This window comes from Boleophthalmus pectinirostris, unplaced genomic scaffold (assembly GCF_026225935.1).
Source record: "Boleophthalmus pectinirostris isolate CB_2022bp ecotype Guang Dong unplaced genomic scaffold, ASM2622593v1 HiC_scaffold_4, whole genome shotgun sequence".
NCBI classification, from domain to species: Eukaryota; Metazoa; Chordata; class Actinopteri; order Gobiiformes; family Gobiidae; genus Boleophthalmus; species Boleophthalmus pectinirostris.
In genome coordinates this window covers 18,535,531-18,555,515 of record NW_026571353.1, presented here as the reverse complement: position 1 = coordinate 18,555,515, position 19,985 = coordinate 18,535,531, and the positions used below count along the sequence as shown (strand labels likewise).

At 40.2% G+C, this 19,985-nt stretch overlaps 2 protein-coding genes across 5 annotated transcripts; both read right to left on the bottom strand.

The window, feature by feature from the left end:
* Positions 1–40: 40 nt before the first annotated feature.
* On the bottom strand, positions 41–8,297 carry erap2 (endoplasmic reticulum aminopeptidase 2). 4 transcript variants are annotated; one of them, XM_055162190.1, is made up of 21 exons: positions 8,151–8,297; positions 7,226–7,571; positions 6,893–7,079; positions 6,650–6,819; positions 6,266–6,404; positions 6,060–6,194; positions 5,539–5,659; positions 4,367–4,521; positions 4,175–4,288; positions 3,964–4,095; positions 3,672–3,803; positions 3,351–3,419; positions 3,101–3,276; positions 2,940–3,019; positions 2,683–2,866; positions 2,452–2,608; positions 2,188–2,372; positions 1,951–2,112; positions 700–840; positions 546–627; positions 41–419 (listed from the first exon to the last, which is right to left on the bottom strand). In XM_055162190.1, the coding sequence occupies exons 2-21, from the start codon at positions 7,366–7,368 to the stop codon at positions 276–278; spliced, it is 2,808 nt and encodes a 935-aa protein (XP_055018165.1). In that variant the 5' UTR covers positions 7,369–7,571; positions 8,151–8,297; the 3' UTR covers positions 41–275. The 4 variants fall into 4 exon arrangements, with proteins under 4 accessions (XP_055018165.1, XP_020776619.1, XP_055018166.1 ...); XM_020920960.2 differs by lacking the exon at positions 8,151–8,297 and adding an exon at positions 7,865–7,941; XM_055162191.1 differs by lacking the exon at positions 8,151–8,297 and adding an exon at positions 7,899–7,923.
* A 2,411-nt stretch (positions 8,298–10,708) lies between these two features.
* Positions 10,709–17,913, bottom strand: rgmb (repulsive guidance molecule BMP co-receptor b). Its single transcript, XM_020920944.2, is given in 4 exon segments — positions 10,709–11,552; positions 11,554–12,089; positions 13,126–13,673; positions 17,428–17,913. Coding segments are annotated over 4 exon segments (1,401 nt in total). The 5' UTR covers positions 17,549–17,913; the 3' UTR covers positions 10,709–11,356.
* Between the last annotated feature and the right edge of the window lie 2,072 nt (positions 17,914–19,985).

Genomic DNA, 19,985 nt, shown 5'->3' with positions numbered 1-19,985 from the left:
CACCAAATCATATGTGAATGACAAAACAATGACTAAAACAGACAAGTAGCTTTACTTTATTGTTTATTTTGTTGCATCACAGGACCAGTGCAAAGATATTTCTAATATGTCATGACTAAGAAATAAAAACAAATATTTAATTCCTTATAACCATATACAACACCCAAAGAAGTAAACATTCAGTGTTTCAATTTCCTCCAGTCTGCAGCATCACTAACACTGCCAGGCTAGTCCAGAATATCTCTCTAGAGAAGTGTGTATTCCATATACATCTATTAAATCTGCTCATCAAGCCACTTTTTCAAAGTCCCAAGGTTTCTCTGAACCCAGTAAACATTTTTCTTCACATTGTCAAGTGCAAGATGAGTAACTCTAAGTTGAGAAGACTCAGACTTTATAGACTCAAAGAATAACTGCACCTATAGGGGAAAATCATAGAGAAAATCATATATATATATATATATATATATATATATATATATATATATATATATATATATATATATATATATATATATATATATATATATGCACACACTACTTACATCTGAAAGTTCTTCACTGGTAGTGAACTGTCCAGTGGTGCCAATGAGAATATTTCTGATGCAAAATGAACCTAATTGAAACCTGTAAAAAAACCAGGAACAGATAAGCATCTGATTATCTAACATTTTGTAAGCTTAGTGAATCCATTCTTACTTCTGAACCAGAGTACTCCAGTGCTTTTTTACAAAATTCCAGGCGAGATGATGGCCCAGCGGGTTCCTGGCGACCATGTAAATGACAGAAGACAGGTCCTGACTCTTAATGTCCTTCCCCTCCAGACCCAGCTCCAGCAGTCTGCAATACAAAAAACGCCCATGTTTATTTTACAAAATTTACCTGAAAGTAACCATCCATCCATCCATCCATTTTCGTCCGCTTATCCGGGGCCGGGTCGCGGGGGGAGCAGCCTAAGCAGGGACTCCCAGACTTCCTTCACCCCAGACACGTCCTCCAGCTCCTCCGGGGGGACCCCGAGGCGTTCCCAGGCCAGCCGAGAGACATAGTCCCTCCAGCGTGTCCTGGGTCTTCCCCGGGGCCTCCTCCCGGTGGGACATGCCCGGAACACCTCCCGAGGGAGGCGCCCAGGAGGCATCCGGAACAGATGCCCGAGCCACCTCAACTGGCTCCTCTCGACGTGGAGGAGCAGCGGCTCTACTCCGAGCTCCTCCCGTGTGACTGAGCTCCTCACCCTATCTCTAAGGGAGCGCCCAGCCACCCTGCGGAGGAAACTCATTTCGAGCGATCTCGTCCTTTCGGTCACTACCCAGAGCTCATGACCATAGGTGAGAGTAGGAACGAAGACTGACCGGTAAATCGAGAGCTTCGCCTTTCGACTCAGCTCCCTCTTCACCACAACGGTCCGATACAGCGACCGCATCACTGCCAAAGCTGCACCGATCCGCCTGTCAATCTCACGTTCCGTCCTTCCCTCACTCGTGAACAAGACCCCGAGATACTTGAACTCCTCCACTTGAGGCAAAGCCACCTTTTTCCGGTCGAGAACCATGGCCTCGGACTTGGAAGAGCTGATCTTCATCCCAGCCGCTTCACACTCGGCTGCAAACCGCCCCAGTGCACACTGCAGGTCCTGGCTCGATGAAGCCAACAGAACAACATCGTCCGCAAACAGCAGAGATGAAATCCTGTGGTCCCCAAACCGGCCCCCCTCCGGCCCCTGACTGCGCCTAGAAATTCTGTCACCGGTTCTGAAAGTAACCAGTTGAAAGTAATTGCTGCGCTGTTGTGTATAATGTATTTTCTCTCAATTAAGAAACAGTATGTTTGTAAAAAAAATAATTTCTACTCTCAGGGATAGCGTAAGTAATTCTGACTTTTGTACATGCAAGGAACAATTTGGCCACATGAGGGCAGCAAATGTTCATAGTGCACTGACATGGAACAAACCTCTGCAATTTGTTGACATCTTCAGTGCTGGTTAACGCCTCCATTATTTGTCTTTTTTGTGCTTCTGAGAGAGATGTGGTGTATGTGTGGAACAGAGAGGTCCAGCCATCAACTTCTTTTGCCCCAACTGAATACACTGTGTCTGCCACATCAGTAGGAGGGCTACAGTAAACAATTATTTGAGAAATGATTAGAAGTGTATCATTATTAAATATCATAATACATTAGGAGACAAACCTTTGTGTCCCATTGGATTGTATCCAGTCTTTGAAGTGTTTTAGAGCATGTTCCAGACACGGGGGGTCTTTAAGATGACAGGCCAGAGACAGAACTTCTGATCTCAGCCTGCGCTCTGACACTGAGCCACTGTCACTCCATGTTTGCTGATCAATGACTCCACGGAAAAAATTTAAAATATGCATCTAAAAGGGAAACACAAAATAGAGCAGTTTTAAGATTTCCTGAATAGTTGTCTCCAGCAAATAGAGTTAAATGATTTACCCCCAACTTCTTTGTTAAATCTTGGTCCTTCCTTTTCTCAATCATCCTGTAAAAGCTTTCCAGATATCCCAGACCTTGGAGGAGAGGGGCAGTATGTCTCTCTAATCTCAAATAAGTGATCAGATCCAAGGCTTCATTAAGAGGCAACAGGCCAGCCCTATAAAAATACCCAAGATTAATGTAAAATCTAATAGAATATAAAAACACACATACAAATGTATGTCGACTCACGTGACCAGCTGAAATGCATTGTGTATCAAGTGAGTCCTGTCTTTGTAGCTGAATGCCGTGTGGTTTTGGCTGAGTAGCTTGCCTATCTTTTCCCAACCACCATCCTCATAATGAACCACATAATAGCCAGTCATATCTGCGTTTACCTTCACCCAGTCAGTCTCTTTACCTATATATATCTTGTCTAAATCACAGAAGGAAGGGATATTAAATGAACTATCATATAACTTACTATATATGCTATAACTTTATGATACCTGTCTTTGTGGTCATCATGTGTCTATGAATCACGTTGGAGGCATCCGTCTTGTATGTGATCGGAATGTGCCAAAGGAAGCTTGGAAATTTAATGAGGAAGCAAACATGAAGCCATACTAAATGTGTAAGAAAATTTAATATGTATAATTTGAGTCTTTACCCCTGTTGCAGTGAAGACCACTGAGGGTCAGAAGGCAGAATGGTCTTCAAGAATCTGTCCTGTCTTAACTCCAGATTTGGGCCGCTCCTCCGCACTGTCACTACAGGAATTCCTTTCTGTAGAGTCCATGTGTTCATCATGGCTGTCAGGTCAATGTGTTCACCAGCATAAAGGTACTGCAACAAAAACAATTATGAAAAAAAGTGTAAAAACTAGTTTAACTTCAATCCGGATGGAGTTTTGGACTCACAGCATTTTTGAATGCCTGCTGGCTGCTGTAACACTGTTTCCCAGAGATGAAGTCTTCCTCTGAACATGTCTGAACAACAACAAATGAGTAACACAAAACTGTAAATATGAACGGTTAACTATACATATTTGAGCCAAAAAGTAATATTAAATGCATTACAAAAAAATTATATTCTATCAGTAGACAAGTAAAGCGTGTTTGCTTTTATCTTTTGCAATAATACCTAGGCCATTTGGTTTATCCCCTAAAATGACACTTCCAAAGACAGAAATACTGCAGGCCAAACTATAAAAAAAAACACTGAAATATTTATGTTCTTACATTGGACAGGCTGTCCCACAGGTCTTGGTTCTTGGCATTTGTATAGCTGTATTTTCGAAGATATCTCACTATCCCACTCTGGAACACTTCATCTGTCAGAAAGTGGCGAAGCATATGCAGCACACATGCTCCCTGACATAAAAAAAGAAGTAAAAAGTTTGAATTATATTTTGCAGACTATGTATAAAGGCAACCATGCGTATTTCATAAGTTTGACAAATTGGCTGAGCGGACTGGAAGCTAGCAGCTAAATTATCTATGACTGAAGATGCGTGCTTAAGTGTAAACATACTTTGTCATAGGAGACTGTGTCAAACATCTCTTTGATCTGAGTGGGATTCTCGGCTGCACTCGAAATTGGCCGAGAAGAGTTCAAAGAATCATGGCCCACTGCTGCGAAGCACGTGTGAAGCAGATACTCTTCCTGAGGCAATTTGGACAATACTTGAAACAAATTACAGTTACGTGCAAAATTATTATATGATAGATTTTTAAAAACATACCACTTTGAATTCTGGGTAAGTGGCCTCTACTGAGATAAACTCCATGTATCTGGCAAATCCTTCATTGAGCCAGATATCGTTCCACCACTCCATAGTCACCAAATTACCAAACCACTGTGCAGAAACATGACTTTTAGATCTACAAGCATACATAGGCCTATAGATTAAAATCATATGAACGATATGTTCAACCTGATGTGCCAGCTCATGCCCGATCACCATAGAAACCCAGACTTTATCAGACACAGAAGATGTGAGTGGATCAAAAAGCAGGCTGGTCTCCCTGTAAGTGGTCAGACCCCAGTTCTCCATTGCACCTGACTGGAAATCAGGGATAGCTATCAAATCTAGGAGAGACAGAACATGACCAATTAATATAAGTCAGTAAGGTAATATTATTATTATTATTATTTATTTATTTTTTTTATAATTTTTATTTGCAAACTACATAGATTACAACAAATAGGAACCAAACGACATACAAGATACAAGACAGACATTACATACAAATAGGAACAAAGATGACAGGGGTTGGTGACAGTGTGAACCTTATGTGCGTGTCTGTGTGTGTGTGCGTGTCTGTGTGTGTGTGCGTGTCTGTGTGTGTATATGCGTGCGTGTGTGTATGTGTGTGTGTATGTGTGTGCATACGCGTGTGTATGTATGTGTGCCGGGGGGGGATAGACAGGCTATGCGGATGATTTAATGTTGACCTGTATTATTGTTATTTAATTTGAGTATTGAAAATTTGTTAAGTGTGTGTTGGCATTTTGCCTCAGATCCCCACTGAAGTGGGAGCAGGCCAAGCCACACTCATGCCCCCCAAGGCGGGTGCGGGGGCCACCCCCAGGGCTCCGCACGTGGTCGCCCATCGACCAGGCCGGCCCACCCCCCAATGAACCACCAGTAAGGTAATATTATTGATTTTGACTCAGTAATGTCTCTGATTGGTAATTTACATTATGCAGCAAGTTATGGTTTATTTAAAAAATTCTAGGAAAATACACAAGTAGAAATTTGGACACAACAGCAACTCCTATGTGGGGATTTAAATGTATGGTCAATGCCATTGGCTGACAGATATTTTTATTACTTATTTCTATTTTATTTTTACTTGTACATACAGTATATATTTACATAATTGTGCCTTATTTGACACCTGTCTCTTTATATTTCTGCTACTTATTTAGAATTTATTGTTACCATTTACATTTTTTCTCTTTGTTATTATAATATATTGTGATTTGTGAGTTACTGTGTCCATAATTTCCCTTGTGGATCAATAGTTTGTCTAACTGAACTCTCATTCTAAGTCTAATGTTAAGAAGGTGGTCACTAACTATAAATAAATGTGCTTAACTTACCTTGTTTTGGTAAAGGGTAGCGTATGTTAAAATATTCTTCATAAAAATCCAGCATTTTCACAGCAACCTCCAGAGCAAAGTGAGTTTGATGCCACTTCTCTGGAGCGGCATAAATGGACACCTGTAGAAGATGAACCAAAATTAGTACATAGTTGTGTTGTACAAAGATTTCTCAATTTCTCAACTCAATTTCAATATTATGAAAGAAGTTTTGTGCTTAATACTGTTTTTGATACCACAATGATAATATAAAACACGATAGTAGTCTATGTCATCTTATACTAGTTCTAACATAGACCAAGACAATTCTATTCACAACTGATCCAATTCTGCCTCAGATATTTATTAATCTGCTCCTCTATCTCTATCAGGTCTGTCCTTTTTTGTTTTTTTCAGTATCAATACTTTATTTTTTAATATTTGTTTTATATTAGTTTTATTAGTATTAATAGTTATCTGGGTATAGATATGACTTTTAGAAGAAATTATAGAAATCATAGAGGAATTTCCAACAGTCCTACCTGAATTCCAGATGCTGTTGTTGCCGTGACAGACTTGAAGTCACAGACAACAAAAGCGACAAGATATGTGCTCATTTTTACACTTGGAGAAAACTGGTCTTCATAGATTGCAGCATTCACTTCACGTGTGTTTACCTAAATTAAAAATATCTTTAAATATATATGTGAACTTATTATAAGAATAGATGATGAAATTATGCACTTACTAGAGGCATATTGGACAGTGAAATGAACTCTGGACTTCTTCTGATCCTGATTGTGAAGTTGGCTTTGAAACTTGGCTCATCATAACAAGGGAAGGCCATGCGAGCACTCGTGGGCTCAAAGTGAGTTGAAGCTAAAACTCTAAGGATAACAGTTACTCATTGACTTTCAATATTCAAATCAGTGTATCTTGTTGCAATACATGAAAACATAGAGTTTAAAAGGGATTTTGTTTGGCCAAAAAAAAAAAAAAAAAAACACAAATTGTGTCCTCATTTTTAACACTGGCAAAAAGTTATTGTTGCCAGTTCCACAAATGATTGACTCATAAGGTTATTATCCATTATTGCAATTTTGGTTATTGGTAATTCTCAATAGTTACATACCTTGTTTCCCCTGCACTAATTTTGTAGGTGCTCTTGTAAAAGCCATAAAATCCTTCAGATAGTCCTGCATTAAACTCCAGTTGAAGGAAGTACTTGTGTCCAGTGGTAAGGACGCGAGAAGAGAAGACACCTACCTGCTCATGAGGAGGGTTATAAAGAACTGGAAGAGGCTGAGAAAACAAAAATGAACCAAAACGCATATAGATACAAAAGTGTAACTCAAATACCAAAACAACATGTTACCTGCTCAGAGAAACGTGTGAGGTTGTGGCCAAAAATAGTTGCCTTGGTGATGTTTAGGCCTTTGCTGTGTAATACAAGCCAGTTTGTGTTGTTCTGGACATCAATCTCAATCTGAACTGAGCCACTAAAACTGAGACTGCTGAAATCAGGGTGCACAAGAAGATCATAGTGGACTGGAAGAATATACCTAAAATACAACCAGGACACCAGTATGAATTTTGAGTGTTAAATAGATTGTTTTACCATTGTTGTAGTAGTAGTAGCAGTAGTAGTAGTAGTAGTAGTAGTAGTAGTAGTAGTAGTAGTAGTAGTGGTACAAAGTGGTAGTAGTACCTTGGAAGACGCAGGCGACTCCAGGGAAAGGAAAGGTTTGAACCTGTTGAATCTGACGGATTTGGAGAACTATCGTGGGGAGGATGGCAGCCAAACAGAGGCAGTAGTACCGCAGACAACGCACACAGCTTCACCAAGGCCATGGCAGAGCAGCAGCTGTCCTTCAGTTAAACAAAAGTCAGCAGCCTTCAGCGGTGGCCTCGCAGCTGATATTAAAATCACTGTCTCTTTCAGATGGGACCCTGAATAAGTGCTGAATACCGACAGAGATTGTTTGTCCTTTTGTCGTCAAAGCTCTGTCAGTTTAACTGGAACATGAGGTGAGTTGCCACAACCTGCCACAGACCTGAAAAGAAATTAATGAAACTCAGATTACTTACAGTATCTTCTTCACACTAACTTACACATGTTTACAAACTATGAGCCTATGACTTTTTTGACCTAAGTGTAGAGCTATATTTGGACAGTAGAAACAGCTGCAACCAGGGTGACACAAAACAAAGACTAATATTACTTTAGTAAATACAGTGATGTTGCATACTTACATACTCTTCTGTTAAATAAAATGTATATTCAACAATATATTCGGTAGGTATATTACAAATATACAATATATTTAAAGATATTGTAAACACTGACTTTAGCCCATGAAGACGTTTAGCAGGACGATTACCTCCTGTTTCTGTTGCTTTCACTTTCTGTTTTCAGCTCCTCCCACTTCACATTCAAATGTCCCTGTAACGTGCGCTTATTACGTTACGTTAACGTTGTAAGATGTGAATATAAAATACTGTACATATATTGTAGGTCGTAGTTCAGTTTATGCATTACATAAGATAAGTTTATAATAATGTTTACTGTCTGATATTAGTGTTAATAAAGAGAACACGGACATCTAGTTTATTGTATTGGTAAGAATCCTCACCTCATAACAGCCATGCTCCTCTGCGAGTCACTGCTGTCACTGTCATTGTGTTGTCCACCCCCGTATAACCCCTGTATGTGAGTGTGTGAGTGAGCATGGATCAGAATACAGTAACACGATCCCACAATGCAATGCTCCTACAGTTCTAGACAGTGTCCCTCAGTTCAATCACACACATATTAGAGTCCACACCCACACGCCCAGAGAGAGTCAGAGACAGAGACACAGAGACACAAAGAGAGAGAGAGAGAGAGAGAGAACAGAGACAGAGAGCCAGAGAGAGAGAGAGACATAGAGAGAGAGAGAGAGAGCGAGAGAGAGACATAGAGAGAGAGAGAGAGAGAGAGAGAGAGAGAGAGAGAGAGAGCAGACCCAGATAATGCTCAATCATTAGTGAGGCAGAGATGACAGGCACAACTAAGAGTCTCTTCTACTTCCCCTTATTATATCTTTGGACAGGTATGGGATAATCATTTCAATTATTTATATCATGCTACCTATGTTTGCTGAGAATATGTTGAGTGTAAAAGTATATTTGTATAGTAGTGGTAGTCACAATATAATACTGCATAGTGAAAGTATTAAGATGTAGAATTAGTAATATATGTTTTGTGGTGTCAAATACTTAAAATTTCCACTAAATGTATGATGTAACAGCCTAAATAACTGTTTTTGTTTTGAAAGTGCAAATGAGCAAGCAACCCTGTAAAAAAAATAAATAAAAAAATACTGGTGGTCATTTACTTGATCTTGTTTACAGGGGCTGAAGGGAATATGCTAACAGCTTTGGCTCCTCCAGTTCACTTGTCTGGGGACAGGCTGGGCTGGACTTTACTGGTGTGTGTGGTGAGTGATCTTCGAAGAGGGCATCTAGAAGTCACATGGAGGATGCCGTCCGGTCACTACATTTCCGAGTCACCTGTCACTAGTGTTGTAGTGAACAGCAAGCACCGAAGCCACAGCCCCGTGTCGATCATCACTGTGGCCACAAATGACTGGCCTGGATACCGATGCGCAGCCAGTCACAAGAAACGCGCCAAAATGATAAAGAAGAATCACATTAAGCACTCAGGTAAAACTATAAGGCTAGTTACACCAACTATTATGTTATCTCTTCATTATGCCACTTGTTTGTGTGTAGAATATTGCACAGCCAGAAGTGGTTCCGGAAAAGAATACTATAGTGGCATACTGACAGGTGCATAGGGGGCTCCTGAGATCCAATCCAACAAGCTCAAATTGCGTAATCAAATGTATGCAAGAATACAAAATATAAATGTATCAATTTTGATCCAAGGCGAACTGGAGAAGTAGCTTGGATGAGCTGCAAAACTTATTTGATCAAAAAAAACTTTTGACCAGTTGACAAATTTAATTTCTCCTTTGCCAGAAAATATAAGATACTACATTTGTTCATAATGGGACTGAATAATAGATATGTTAGGACATGACAATAAATTATTAAAGAGCAAATGGTCATAATGTTAAGCTGAATCATGAAATGTTTTTTTTTTTTATTATTATTTTCAGGCTATAAAGAAAAAGAAGGCTTTGATGATGTGGAGACTGGTAATGTTTTCAAATACAATAAGTATTTTTACACTAGTGTGAAGTATAGTGAATCCTGATGGCGCTGTTCAATTTTAGACCGTGCTATTTGGACAGACACTGTGGTGTTGCTGACACTGAGGCAGCTACTGATGAAGATCTTGGTCTTCAACACACTGTTGACTATTAACTCAGTTATTAAGTGGTAATAATTGTTCAAATAATCTTTATAGTAGGTTTGCAGATGTAAAATAAAGTACTAACACCATTTTACTCTTTTCAGAATTTGAGGACTGGCTGTCTGAAGAATAGTTGTTAAGTCCACTGCTTTCCAAAGAATATACCAAGATGAGTGAATCTTTGTTGTTATGACATGTTGAGCAGAGCAGCTCTTGGTTTGGCGCGTTCCTTCACCCTCCCAGGTGTCACAGACTGACAGTTAGAAACAGCACACATGAAGACACTTTTTATCTGATTAAAGTGAACGCTCAAACAGATGGGTAGTATGTTTCTGAGTAATCCTAATGGATGGATCGAAATATTGTTTAAACATTAGAAAACACATGGTTGATTTATTATCTTTTAATAAAACACTTGCACAAAGTATTTTTGGTCTTTTTCTCTTTTTTTCTTAATGAGTGTGTTGAGTCACACTGAGATAGCAACAGAGTACCACTAGGTGGAAGTACAATCACATCTGACAAAGTTTAAATTATCATTCAATAAGAACCTTACAGAACTTATTTTCTACAAACTACAATATAAATAAGTTTCCAACACTGACAATCACTCTTCACCAAATTTGCATTCATACATGTCATAGGAGATCATAACACTACAAAAGAGTGTAATTAACCAGTTAAATTAAGACAAGGCTCCTCTCTCACAGATGCAGCAAACATGAAGGGTTTTGTTCACACTTGGTTGTGTCCCATTAGGGAGCAGCTTGTTTGTTCTCAGTAGGAATCAAATTCTACAGTAGCAATGTCAGAACATTCAGGGAGTTGGTACTCACTTCACACAAACTTTATTAACCTTTGCACCATCTAAGGAGCAACCAACTCAATGAAACTCACACACATCCAAATAAACACAGCAAAACAGAGCAACACTTATGGCATCTGCTTTGACGCTATCCAAAGTACATTCAAAGGAAAACTCACATTGACTGAACAGATTACTGGGTAAAGCTGTTGCTGAAAAACACTTGAACCAAAAGGTACTATTTTACAGGCTGATTATTTTTGGTAGATGACAAAAACACTGATATGGATTGTAAAAAAAAAAAAAAAAAAAAGTAAAGTGCTTCTGTTTTAAGACAAACATCCTCGTTCTGAGGTATTAAAGAAAAATCACATCTAAGCACAAAACTATGCACTGCACATTGAACACAAAATAAACTATTTACAGTCTGTTGCTGTACAACATCTGCCATTGTCATGAACAAGAAACTCCCATATTTTTTTATTTTTTCAAAAAAGGTCCAACCTCATGGACATCTGTCATCGGGAGCTGCCTGTGTCATAGGCATTATAACAGTGTCATGATCCTACACATCACCAAGGGTTGGATTCAGTGCTCAGTTTCAGTTGTCATCAAAATAAAAACTGACAAAACTTTCTTTCTAGTGCAAACCTCCTCCAGCCCACTTCCATGTTTTAGACCAGTGCTGTGCTGAGAGCACACAGCACAAGAAGACAGGATAAAGTTTGATGTGAATATGTGGGTAAAGAAGCTGCTCCTCTGGGGTAGATCCTCCATCTGTCTTTGTGCGGGTGAAGGCTCTCCATGTCCTTCTGAGCACTGTATGCCGCCACAGTGAAGTTAGTGTCGCCAGTAGTCAGGAGGTCAAACACAGGAGTGGAAGTAAATATCGTGTATCTCCAGCTGTTCTTTGCAGCGGTCCTTAGCTCTGTCCACACTGAAGAGCTGTGAGCTGCCGTAAGGCGAGGCTTGTGTCAATGAAGAATAACCAGGTCTGTGCAGCTGCAGGCCCAGTGCTGGAGGGAACAGGGGGAGATGCCCCCCCTGGTCAATGCGCTCACTGTTAGGGCAGCCATTAAGACAGAGCTGAAGGTCTTGAGAGGCATCATAAGCCTGAGCAAACTCCTCTGGGATGCGTATAGCTAAAGTCAGGTAGCGCCCTGTTTGGCGGACGATCACTGTTACCCCAATGTATCCGGCGTGCAGCTCAACATGGCGGCCCGGGCTGCGCTCTGAGATCCAGAGCGCCCGCACCTTTCTCAGGCTGCCCTCTGCTGTGGCGGAGGAGTGGAGAGTGTCACCACTGCTCACCGTGCCATCGTCGAAGGCGGCTGGCAGATTGTCTGTGACCGCCTGGTACACGCGCTGGTCTGTACAGCCTTCAAATGGCTTGAAAATGATGGTGATCTGCAGATACAAGAAAACACTTAATAAACTGTGACTTTAACTGATACAATTGATTTGTATGTGTTTTAATACATTACACTAACAATATATTAGCACACATACTAAACAACTAAAACACTGTATCTTACAAATTGACATTCATGCTATTTGTCTCATCACACAGGACATGAGAGAAATTTAAACTAAATGAGCTTTTAACAAGGTGTAATTTGACACAGCTATGCAAACACCAAGTGCAATCTTGCAGTGGCAGGGCTGGTCCAGGGTGTGGTGTGAGCATTACGGTTAGCACTAGCATCATGGTTCCGGTGAATGGCTGCTTTGTTCACATGACAGCCATGAGGAATGAGGCCTGGCAGCCCATTAAGCCTGGAGGGCTGTTAATGTGTGTGAATGTGTGTCTCTAATAATAGTGACTAATAACGCACCCCACCTCTGACACAAGGTCAAAACTAGCTCTACTGTGAAGCCAAAAGTCCATTTGCTTAATGTGTGCAAGTTGTACATGGGGGTGTAGGGTTTTAATAATTCAAACTCATCAACATTAGAGTAGTTCCTTTAACAACAAAGTGATCACCTCGTGTGGGTCATCATGTGCAGTGATTTAGGTGAAAGGAATAAGAGCTTGTAATATACTGGGCTCTCTTAACTGTTAACTGCTTTGGGGCAACTAAGAGGCACTTCCACACACACACAAGTGAACAGTGAGGCCTTTCACACATCTCATTCATGTTATTAGAGGTCAGGCTTAATGCAACCATTAACCATGTTAGTTTTCCAATGCAGCTACAGTCACAAGAGATAGTCACAAGATGCAATTCACACCTGTGAGTTTGAGCACAGCATGCAAGAAACTAAGAATAAATGGAAAATGTTCAAATTAATGCTATTTTTGAAGTCATTACAGAAAGCTGATTTCTCCCTCTGAACTTAACTAGATTATACCATCTCTCTTACAAAACTTCTGCTGCAAATCAAATTAGATCCAAAAGGCCACTTTCTCTGCATGCATAGATATAAAAAGCAAATTATTCACCTTGTTGGTTGCAGTGGCGCTGGAGCCACTAACCACCGGGACATTTGTAACCTGGACTGACAGATAGTCATTGTCAATAAGAGGCCATGCCCCCTCCACTTTGCAAGTCTGGAAGTTATCTTTAAATGTCCTGAGATGAGGGTCCCCAAACAGCCCACAGAACAGGTACACAGGCTGGAAGTGACCCTGGCCGTGTCCATGGGGGTGGGGATGTGTGTGACTGTGTGCATGGGTATGTGTGTGCTGGCTGCGACTGTGGTAGTTGCAAGGTTCATGGTGGGTCTCGGGGTGTGTGGATGAAGTTGGTCCATCTTTTGAGCAGTTCCTCTGGCTCATGAGATCTGAAATGCCCAGCACAGCAGAGTGGTAGACCAGGTTTCCACGACAGGATTTAGCAGTCCTCTGTGTGCAGGCTGAATATGCCCGCAGAGCCTTACAAAACTCAACATGAAAGCCATCCACGGCTGGTGTGAGGTGAGACGTCAAGGAGACGAAGTCCGTAGTACACTTCTGGATACGACACTGGGGAGTAGCCACTTGGCACTGACCTGAAGGAGACACAAAAGGTGTGATGATAGCTGTGTCATAGGAACAGTAGTAAAACCACAAGCAATATAACATTTTAAAGATCACTAGATAAAAAAGAAGATTTAAAAGAAGAGGACATCTGAGGTCGCAAGTATCGCTTTGATCACTTACGATAATGTTGATCTGTTACTATCGCTCAATAAAATAAAATAAAGAAAACCGCTGGATGAACCCTTCACAAATCTGAGGTGATATTGTGTGTAATAAAGTTTATGTGTCATAAACCAAAGTGCGGCCACTCAGGAGAGATAAAAACTATCTATAGTGAGAGTGATAAAACTGTTTATACAGCCAGGGAGTAAAGACTGAGATGCACTAAATTTAAGGCACACTAGTGGAAAAAACATTTATTGTGTATTTATTTAGTATAGGGTTAGAGCTGTAAGCTCCATTGAATAAGCAGTTTTACTAAAATATGTAACTGCTTTGAAAAGATGGATCGCTGTGTCCTCAGACCCATTACTTTTGTGAATGTAAGGTCAGAGTAGCCTTTTATATCACTGATCAGAGAGCGTGTTAGAGCACAAGAGAGATTACAGGCCCGACCTAATGCATCAGTCACAGCGCGCTCCTATTAGATTAGGCCTGAGAGCCGCTCTGCAGTGTACGGCACTAACACACAAACAAAACACTGCCAGTGCACAAACATGGCTGGTTTCTATAGAAGACAAAGATTTTACAAATCAGCTTTTGACAGTATACCGCTTTCATTGAACTGAAACATTCAAGACTGCATTTTCTCTTCACAAAGAACTTAGAGCTCCAAAATGTATCTTAATCTTTTGAGTAAGACTCTGAAGATCTCTGAATCATTGTCTCATTATAGCCTTCTTAAAAACAGTACTGGCCCTGATGTGTCACCAGTTCTCTCATTTAAGAGTTAATTCTTGGTATGTCCAAAAACTCTCAATTTTCACTTCAACTTTAATAAGTTTTGACCCATGTTGGAGGTCTGGCTAACCATTTGGGGGCACTAGTGCGTCAATTTTGTATATAGAGGGCAGACACAGTCCCCCTCACACAACATTTCAGAATCTCACTTGTGTTTGTTAAATACTGACACTGACACAGAGGCTGCCTGCCATGCCACAGAACAGTCGCTCTGAGACTAAGGAGACATTGTCTGTTGGACGTCTCTCTACATTTGCTGGTTGTAGTTATACAACCAATATTACTAACCACTGTTTTAAACTTTATACTTTTATGTACATTATCAGAATCCTACTCTGTGATCCATGTAATTTTATTGTTGTTTGTTGTTTGTAATTTGTCAGGACTGACTTGAAAAATACTTTTTTAATCTCAATGTTTTTTTTCTCTGGTTAAATAAAAGTTAGATAAAAAATAAAAATAAAAACAATCACAAGATGCTCCAAAAATACACAAAAGCACCCATTCACAAGCAACTTAGAAGGCATACATAGCAGGCTTCACTAATTGTAATAAAAATTCTCTGTAGCGACAAACTCAGCAAACTCAGAGCTCTGTATAAAAAATAACAGTAAGTGGTTAAGTTTTATATATATATATATATATATAATATATATATATATATATATATATATATATATATATATACATATATATATATATAATTTTTCAGCCAGTGTACCGAGGAACTATTGTGCCTTGAGGGAATGCCAGGAACAATGTTCAATTTGAGTTTATTGATTTGATTGATTGATTCACACAGTCATTTAATATAATAATTGGGAATTTTGGAATGCCCTAAGCAAACTTCTTAATCAGAAAAAGAACAAAAACAACCACTACTGCAAAATAGAAAGAGAAAGACATATTGACACAGATATTAATTACAGTGGTGTTGGTTAGAGCTGAGAACCACATAGTCCTACACTATTCGGATACAATATTATGATGATATGGCAATATTGCACATGACACTGTGATATAGTAATGTAGTAAGAGCACAAAAAAATTTAAAAAAGATACCAGACAACTGTCTTGGTGATATATTGATACACTGGCCCCCAATAATGATAAGGTATCGTCAGATTTAGTACACAATATATAAATATTTTGATATTTTTGCACATCTCTAGTGTTGATTGATAATGTTTTAGTGGCTAGAGGTCAAGTAAAAAAAGGTTGAAAAACACTGGCACACATAAGCGTATATTTTTTCACAATGATCCTTTTTGTTTTTGCATTATCCATCTATTAAGCTATTAGCAAATAATGTGTAGAGAAGGAATTATGTTCAAACTGTAGTTAACACACTGAGAAATGGGAACTGCAACTATTGGTTTATATCACATCTATATCCCTTGAGTACATAGCTAATACAAACTGCAGAAGACTCAATAACATCCTACCACAAATTGCTTTTTCTTTCAACTCAATATTGTTCAAATCCATTTTTCACAATCCCTGTCTATTGTTTTTCATAATTTCTACCCACCAGCACAATCCCTACACTGTATATGTCCTATACCTTAAGCCTCACTTCTTTGGTGAAGCCCAGGATACTGCCAGTCCCCTCCAGCCATCTCACTCATATTCCCTGCACAGTGCTCCTCCTGAGGCACTATCTTTATGATCAAGACACAAAGGTCAAAAGTACCTGCAGCGTCCTCCCTTTGCACCCTCCGGTTCTTTGTCTGAGCACCGAACTTCTCTCATCTCCAGAGATCAGAAAGGATCTAGTAGGATAATCTCTCCGGTGAGGGCATGACTGGTGAAAGTGCTTATTGATCACCTTGTGTTGTTGTGCACTCACTCACACATTGAACTAAAAAAAAAAAAACAACTCACCAAGATACAAAGATTAACAGGAGCTGCTACATCTTGAACAATAAAACAGCCTCTCATCACTTTCAGGACTAAACAAAACTGACAGATATGTTAAAAAATAGAGAAAAAGCGAACATTCTTTCCAGGTGAGCAGCGCATTGAAGGTGCCAAACATGTCCATAACATGAATTGGGTCTCCTCTGTTTCCGACTTCTGAGTCAGTGAACTCCAACTTTTGTGTTAAACTAATTACTGGAGGTGTGACTGCCCAATAGACAGCACAATGCTCAGCCGACCCCTGCACACAGCCACACAGCACCCACTGCTAAAGAACAAATGCTTTTAATAAACCAGTTCTAAACAGTAAAGTGGATATTTATTCAGCTTGGCCTGGACAGGCTGAGTTAAAACCTAGGGATGTACGAAAAAATTAAAGAAAGTCTTCTCATTGGTTTGTTTACCACCCAGTCTCTGACCTTCTATGCCATAATAGTCCACAGCCAGATATCTTATTATGACTAGGTTATTGGCTAACCTGGAAAATTTATGTAACCTATCACATTAATATCACCTAATCATTAGCAGACAACATTAAATTAAACTTTCAGCCTAAGTGATTTTGGTTAGAAGGGCCCAAGGAGGTGATTTCTCTTTCCCCTCTCCTCCTGCCTCCTCACGAGCCATTATGGGGCAGACAGGAGAATGACGGCCCAGGAGAGAAGGGGAAACTCGATCTGTGCTTAGACTGCTGCACTGCCGCTGGTGAGAGGGCCATTATCAGGCCCAACAACACACCGATCAGCCAGCGCACATTACGGCTTAATAACTTGCAAAGTGTCCGGTCGCTTCCTTACGAAACAAACTCAAACACAACACCTGTGTACAGCCTACCTACTGATATTGCACCACACATGAAGAAAGTGCAGGAAGAATCTCACATACAGTAGAAAAGTTAGTTACCAATTTGCGGTGCAACGCAGACGAGAGCGGTGACCAACAGTAGCACTGGCCGGAAACGGCGCACTGAAGACGGGGACGCGAGGCGCTCAGCCCCGCGGCAACAGCATCCGGCTCTCCCCATCCCTGTCCATGCAGGGCCAGGAGGGGAGAGTGGACCGAGCTCCAAAAGGCGAGGACGGGTGGTGTCCAGGCCTCCTCACGCCTTCCTCTTCTTCTGTCTCTTCTGCCTCACTTTGCTCTCCTTGACCTGCTCCTCGGGTGCGCAGGGGCATTAAAACACAGCTGCTATGTGCTGCGGAATGAAGGGCGGAGCGGGAAACAACGAACAAAAGTAAGTAGCGCCTCAGGTCAATCCAGCGACACTTTCTCCAGAATAATCCACGCCCCGTGTGTACTAAGTGCGCCGCGGACTTTCGGCTGCTTTCTGACCACTTCGTGCAGACTTGAGCTCGTCCCGACACGCACAATCACATCTCTCTCACTCGCCTCACCAGGCCGGGGTTTCTCCTCTACTCCTCCCCTTTCACTTTCTCCTCCTTCTCTTCTGTCCCTCCAGCAAATCAATACAGAATCAACCAAACCCTGCGAGCGGAAAACCCGCCTCCACCGCGCACAAACACTGAAACAATAATACTTCACTGAAGGTGAAAGTTGTGAATCAGCGGCTGGTCAGACAAGAGCTATTCATCGTTTACGTCAAATAACAATAACAATAAAATGACAACAATATATTACCTGGTAATAGGAAACAGCAACTAGCATGTAATGATCTGCTGTAGGCTTCATGAAGGAAAGCCAAAACAGTGAGATACTTGGGTCAAGTATCTAAATAGCTAAGCTATGTTGTTGTATCAGTAAAATGAAATTAATAATATATTGAATGTTATTGAAGTTGGTGATTAGATAATTAGGCTGTTATGATAGGCTAATTAATAATGGTGTAGGGCTCGGTAAAAATAATTGTGTTCTCGTCCCTATGACGGGATATTTCTCTATTTAATGCTATAGTCTGCTTAAACACAGACACTTTTCCCCACCCATTGACTGCGTGAGTGACAGCTGGATTTAACCAATCACAGTGACATGTACATTTTCAGAAGAAGATGACTTATTTAGACTACCTCTAAATTACTGTAAAAAATAATAAAATGTAGACTTGTTTGTGTCATGGTGATTTTCATACACCTTTTGTATAAACCTGAATTTGGACCTAAAACTTAAAAGACACCTTCACAGTCTTTGTTGCCTCTGTCCCCTTATGTGTGTGTTTTCTGTGTTTATGAGTGTGTGTGTTTGTGTGTGTGCTGTGGTCACTTCAGAGGGCACAGGTGCGCAGGAGCGGACTCACAGCTGCAGATCATCTCCTCTGAGCTCCTCTCACTCGCCGCTGGTCCTGTTCTACACTCTGTCACGTCTCCAATGTTAGCTTAAGCCTTTTTATGCTAATTCCTGCCTGTGGCTGCACACTCCCTTCTTCTCTCTGTCTCTCCTCTCAACCCTCGTCCAAGACCCTGTTCACCCTGACACCTCGAAAAAACGCCTTTGCTCCAAATCCCTGTAGCCTACTTTTAAACCAAACTGCAAGACTCAACACTTATGCTATTAGTTCCACTAGTCCTCACATTTATTTGAGCTTCTTTCCTTTGAATATAAATTCAAATCAATGATGCCTTTGATCCACTGCACAAATGATCATGTATAGAGGACATTTTTAATTGATCATTTATATCAAGTTTTCAAAATGACATTTCAAATGCAAAATTGTGACTGGGACACACATATCTAATCTGTTATCCAAGTTAGGTATCTTTGCATCTTGGTATTTAAAATTAAAAAAATTGAAATGGCCTAACAAATCTATTAGATTGTCTTGCTATTAAGTAAAGCTCTAACTTAAGAACACAAGATGTAAAAGTAAAGTATTGGCATATAATATTACCAAAAATACAACTAACAAAAGATTTTCCCCCCAAACAGAATCTCAAACTAATGTGCAAATAATCATTTTGGAGATAGTTTTCGGAATTTCCTTGACTATTAAAAAGTGTATATGAAAGAGTAAAATATCAGTTTCCATTTCTCCAAACTACATGCACAAAAGTCCTTTGAAAAGTAAAAGTGCAAACAGACAACTTAAACAATCTTAAATCTGGGCTTCCTGGTTTGCAGGCAGTGCCAATAGCCCAAAGCAGCAATGACACAGAAAATGTATCAACACAATATATGCACGTAATGTTTGCTTATGTTTTTCTATCCGCACCCAATTTACACTATAAGTAATATACACCTTGGTATATAGTGCATAATATATTTACACAATACACTGTATATTTTGTTCACTGAGATTGTACATGTGTCTTGTGACCTGCCAAATGAAATATGTGTATCTTTGTGTTTCCATGAGTGTATATGCTGTTGGCTGCTGGGGTGTTTTATGTGACTCAAGTATTTACCCTCACATCAGTGCCAGCCGTAAGTTAAAGCTGTGAGCTACTCTGGCCCACAGTACAACTGACTGTAAAGTAAACTTCGATAGAGTGGTAAAGATCTCAGGAGGA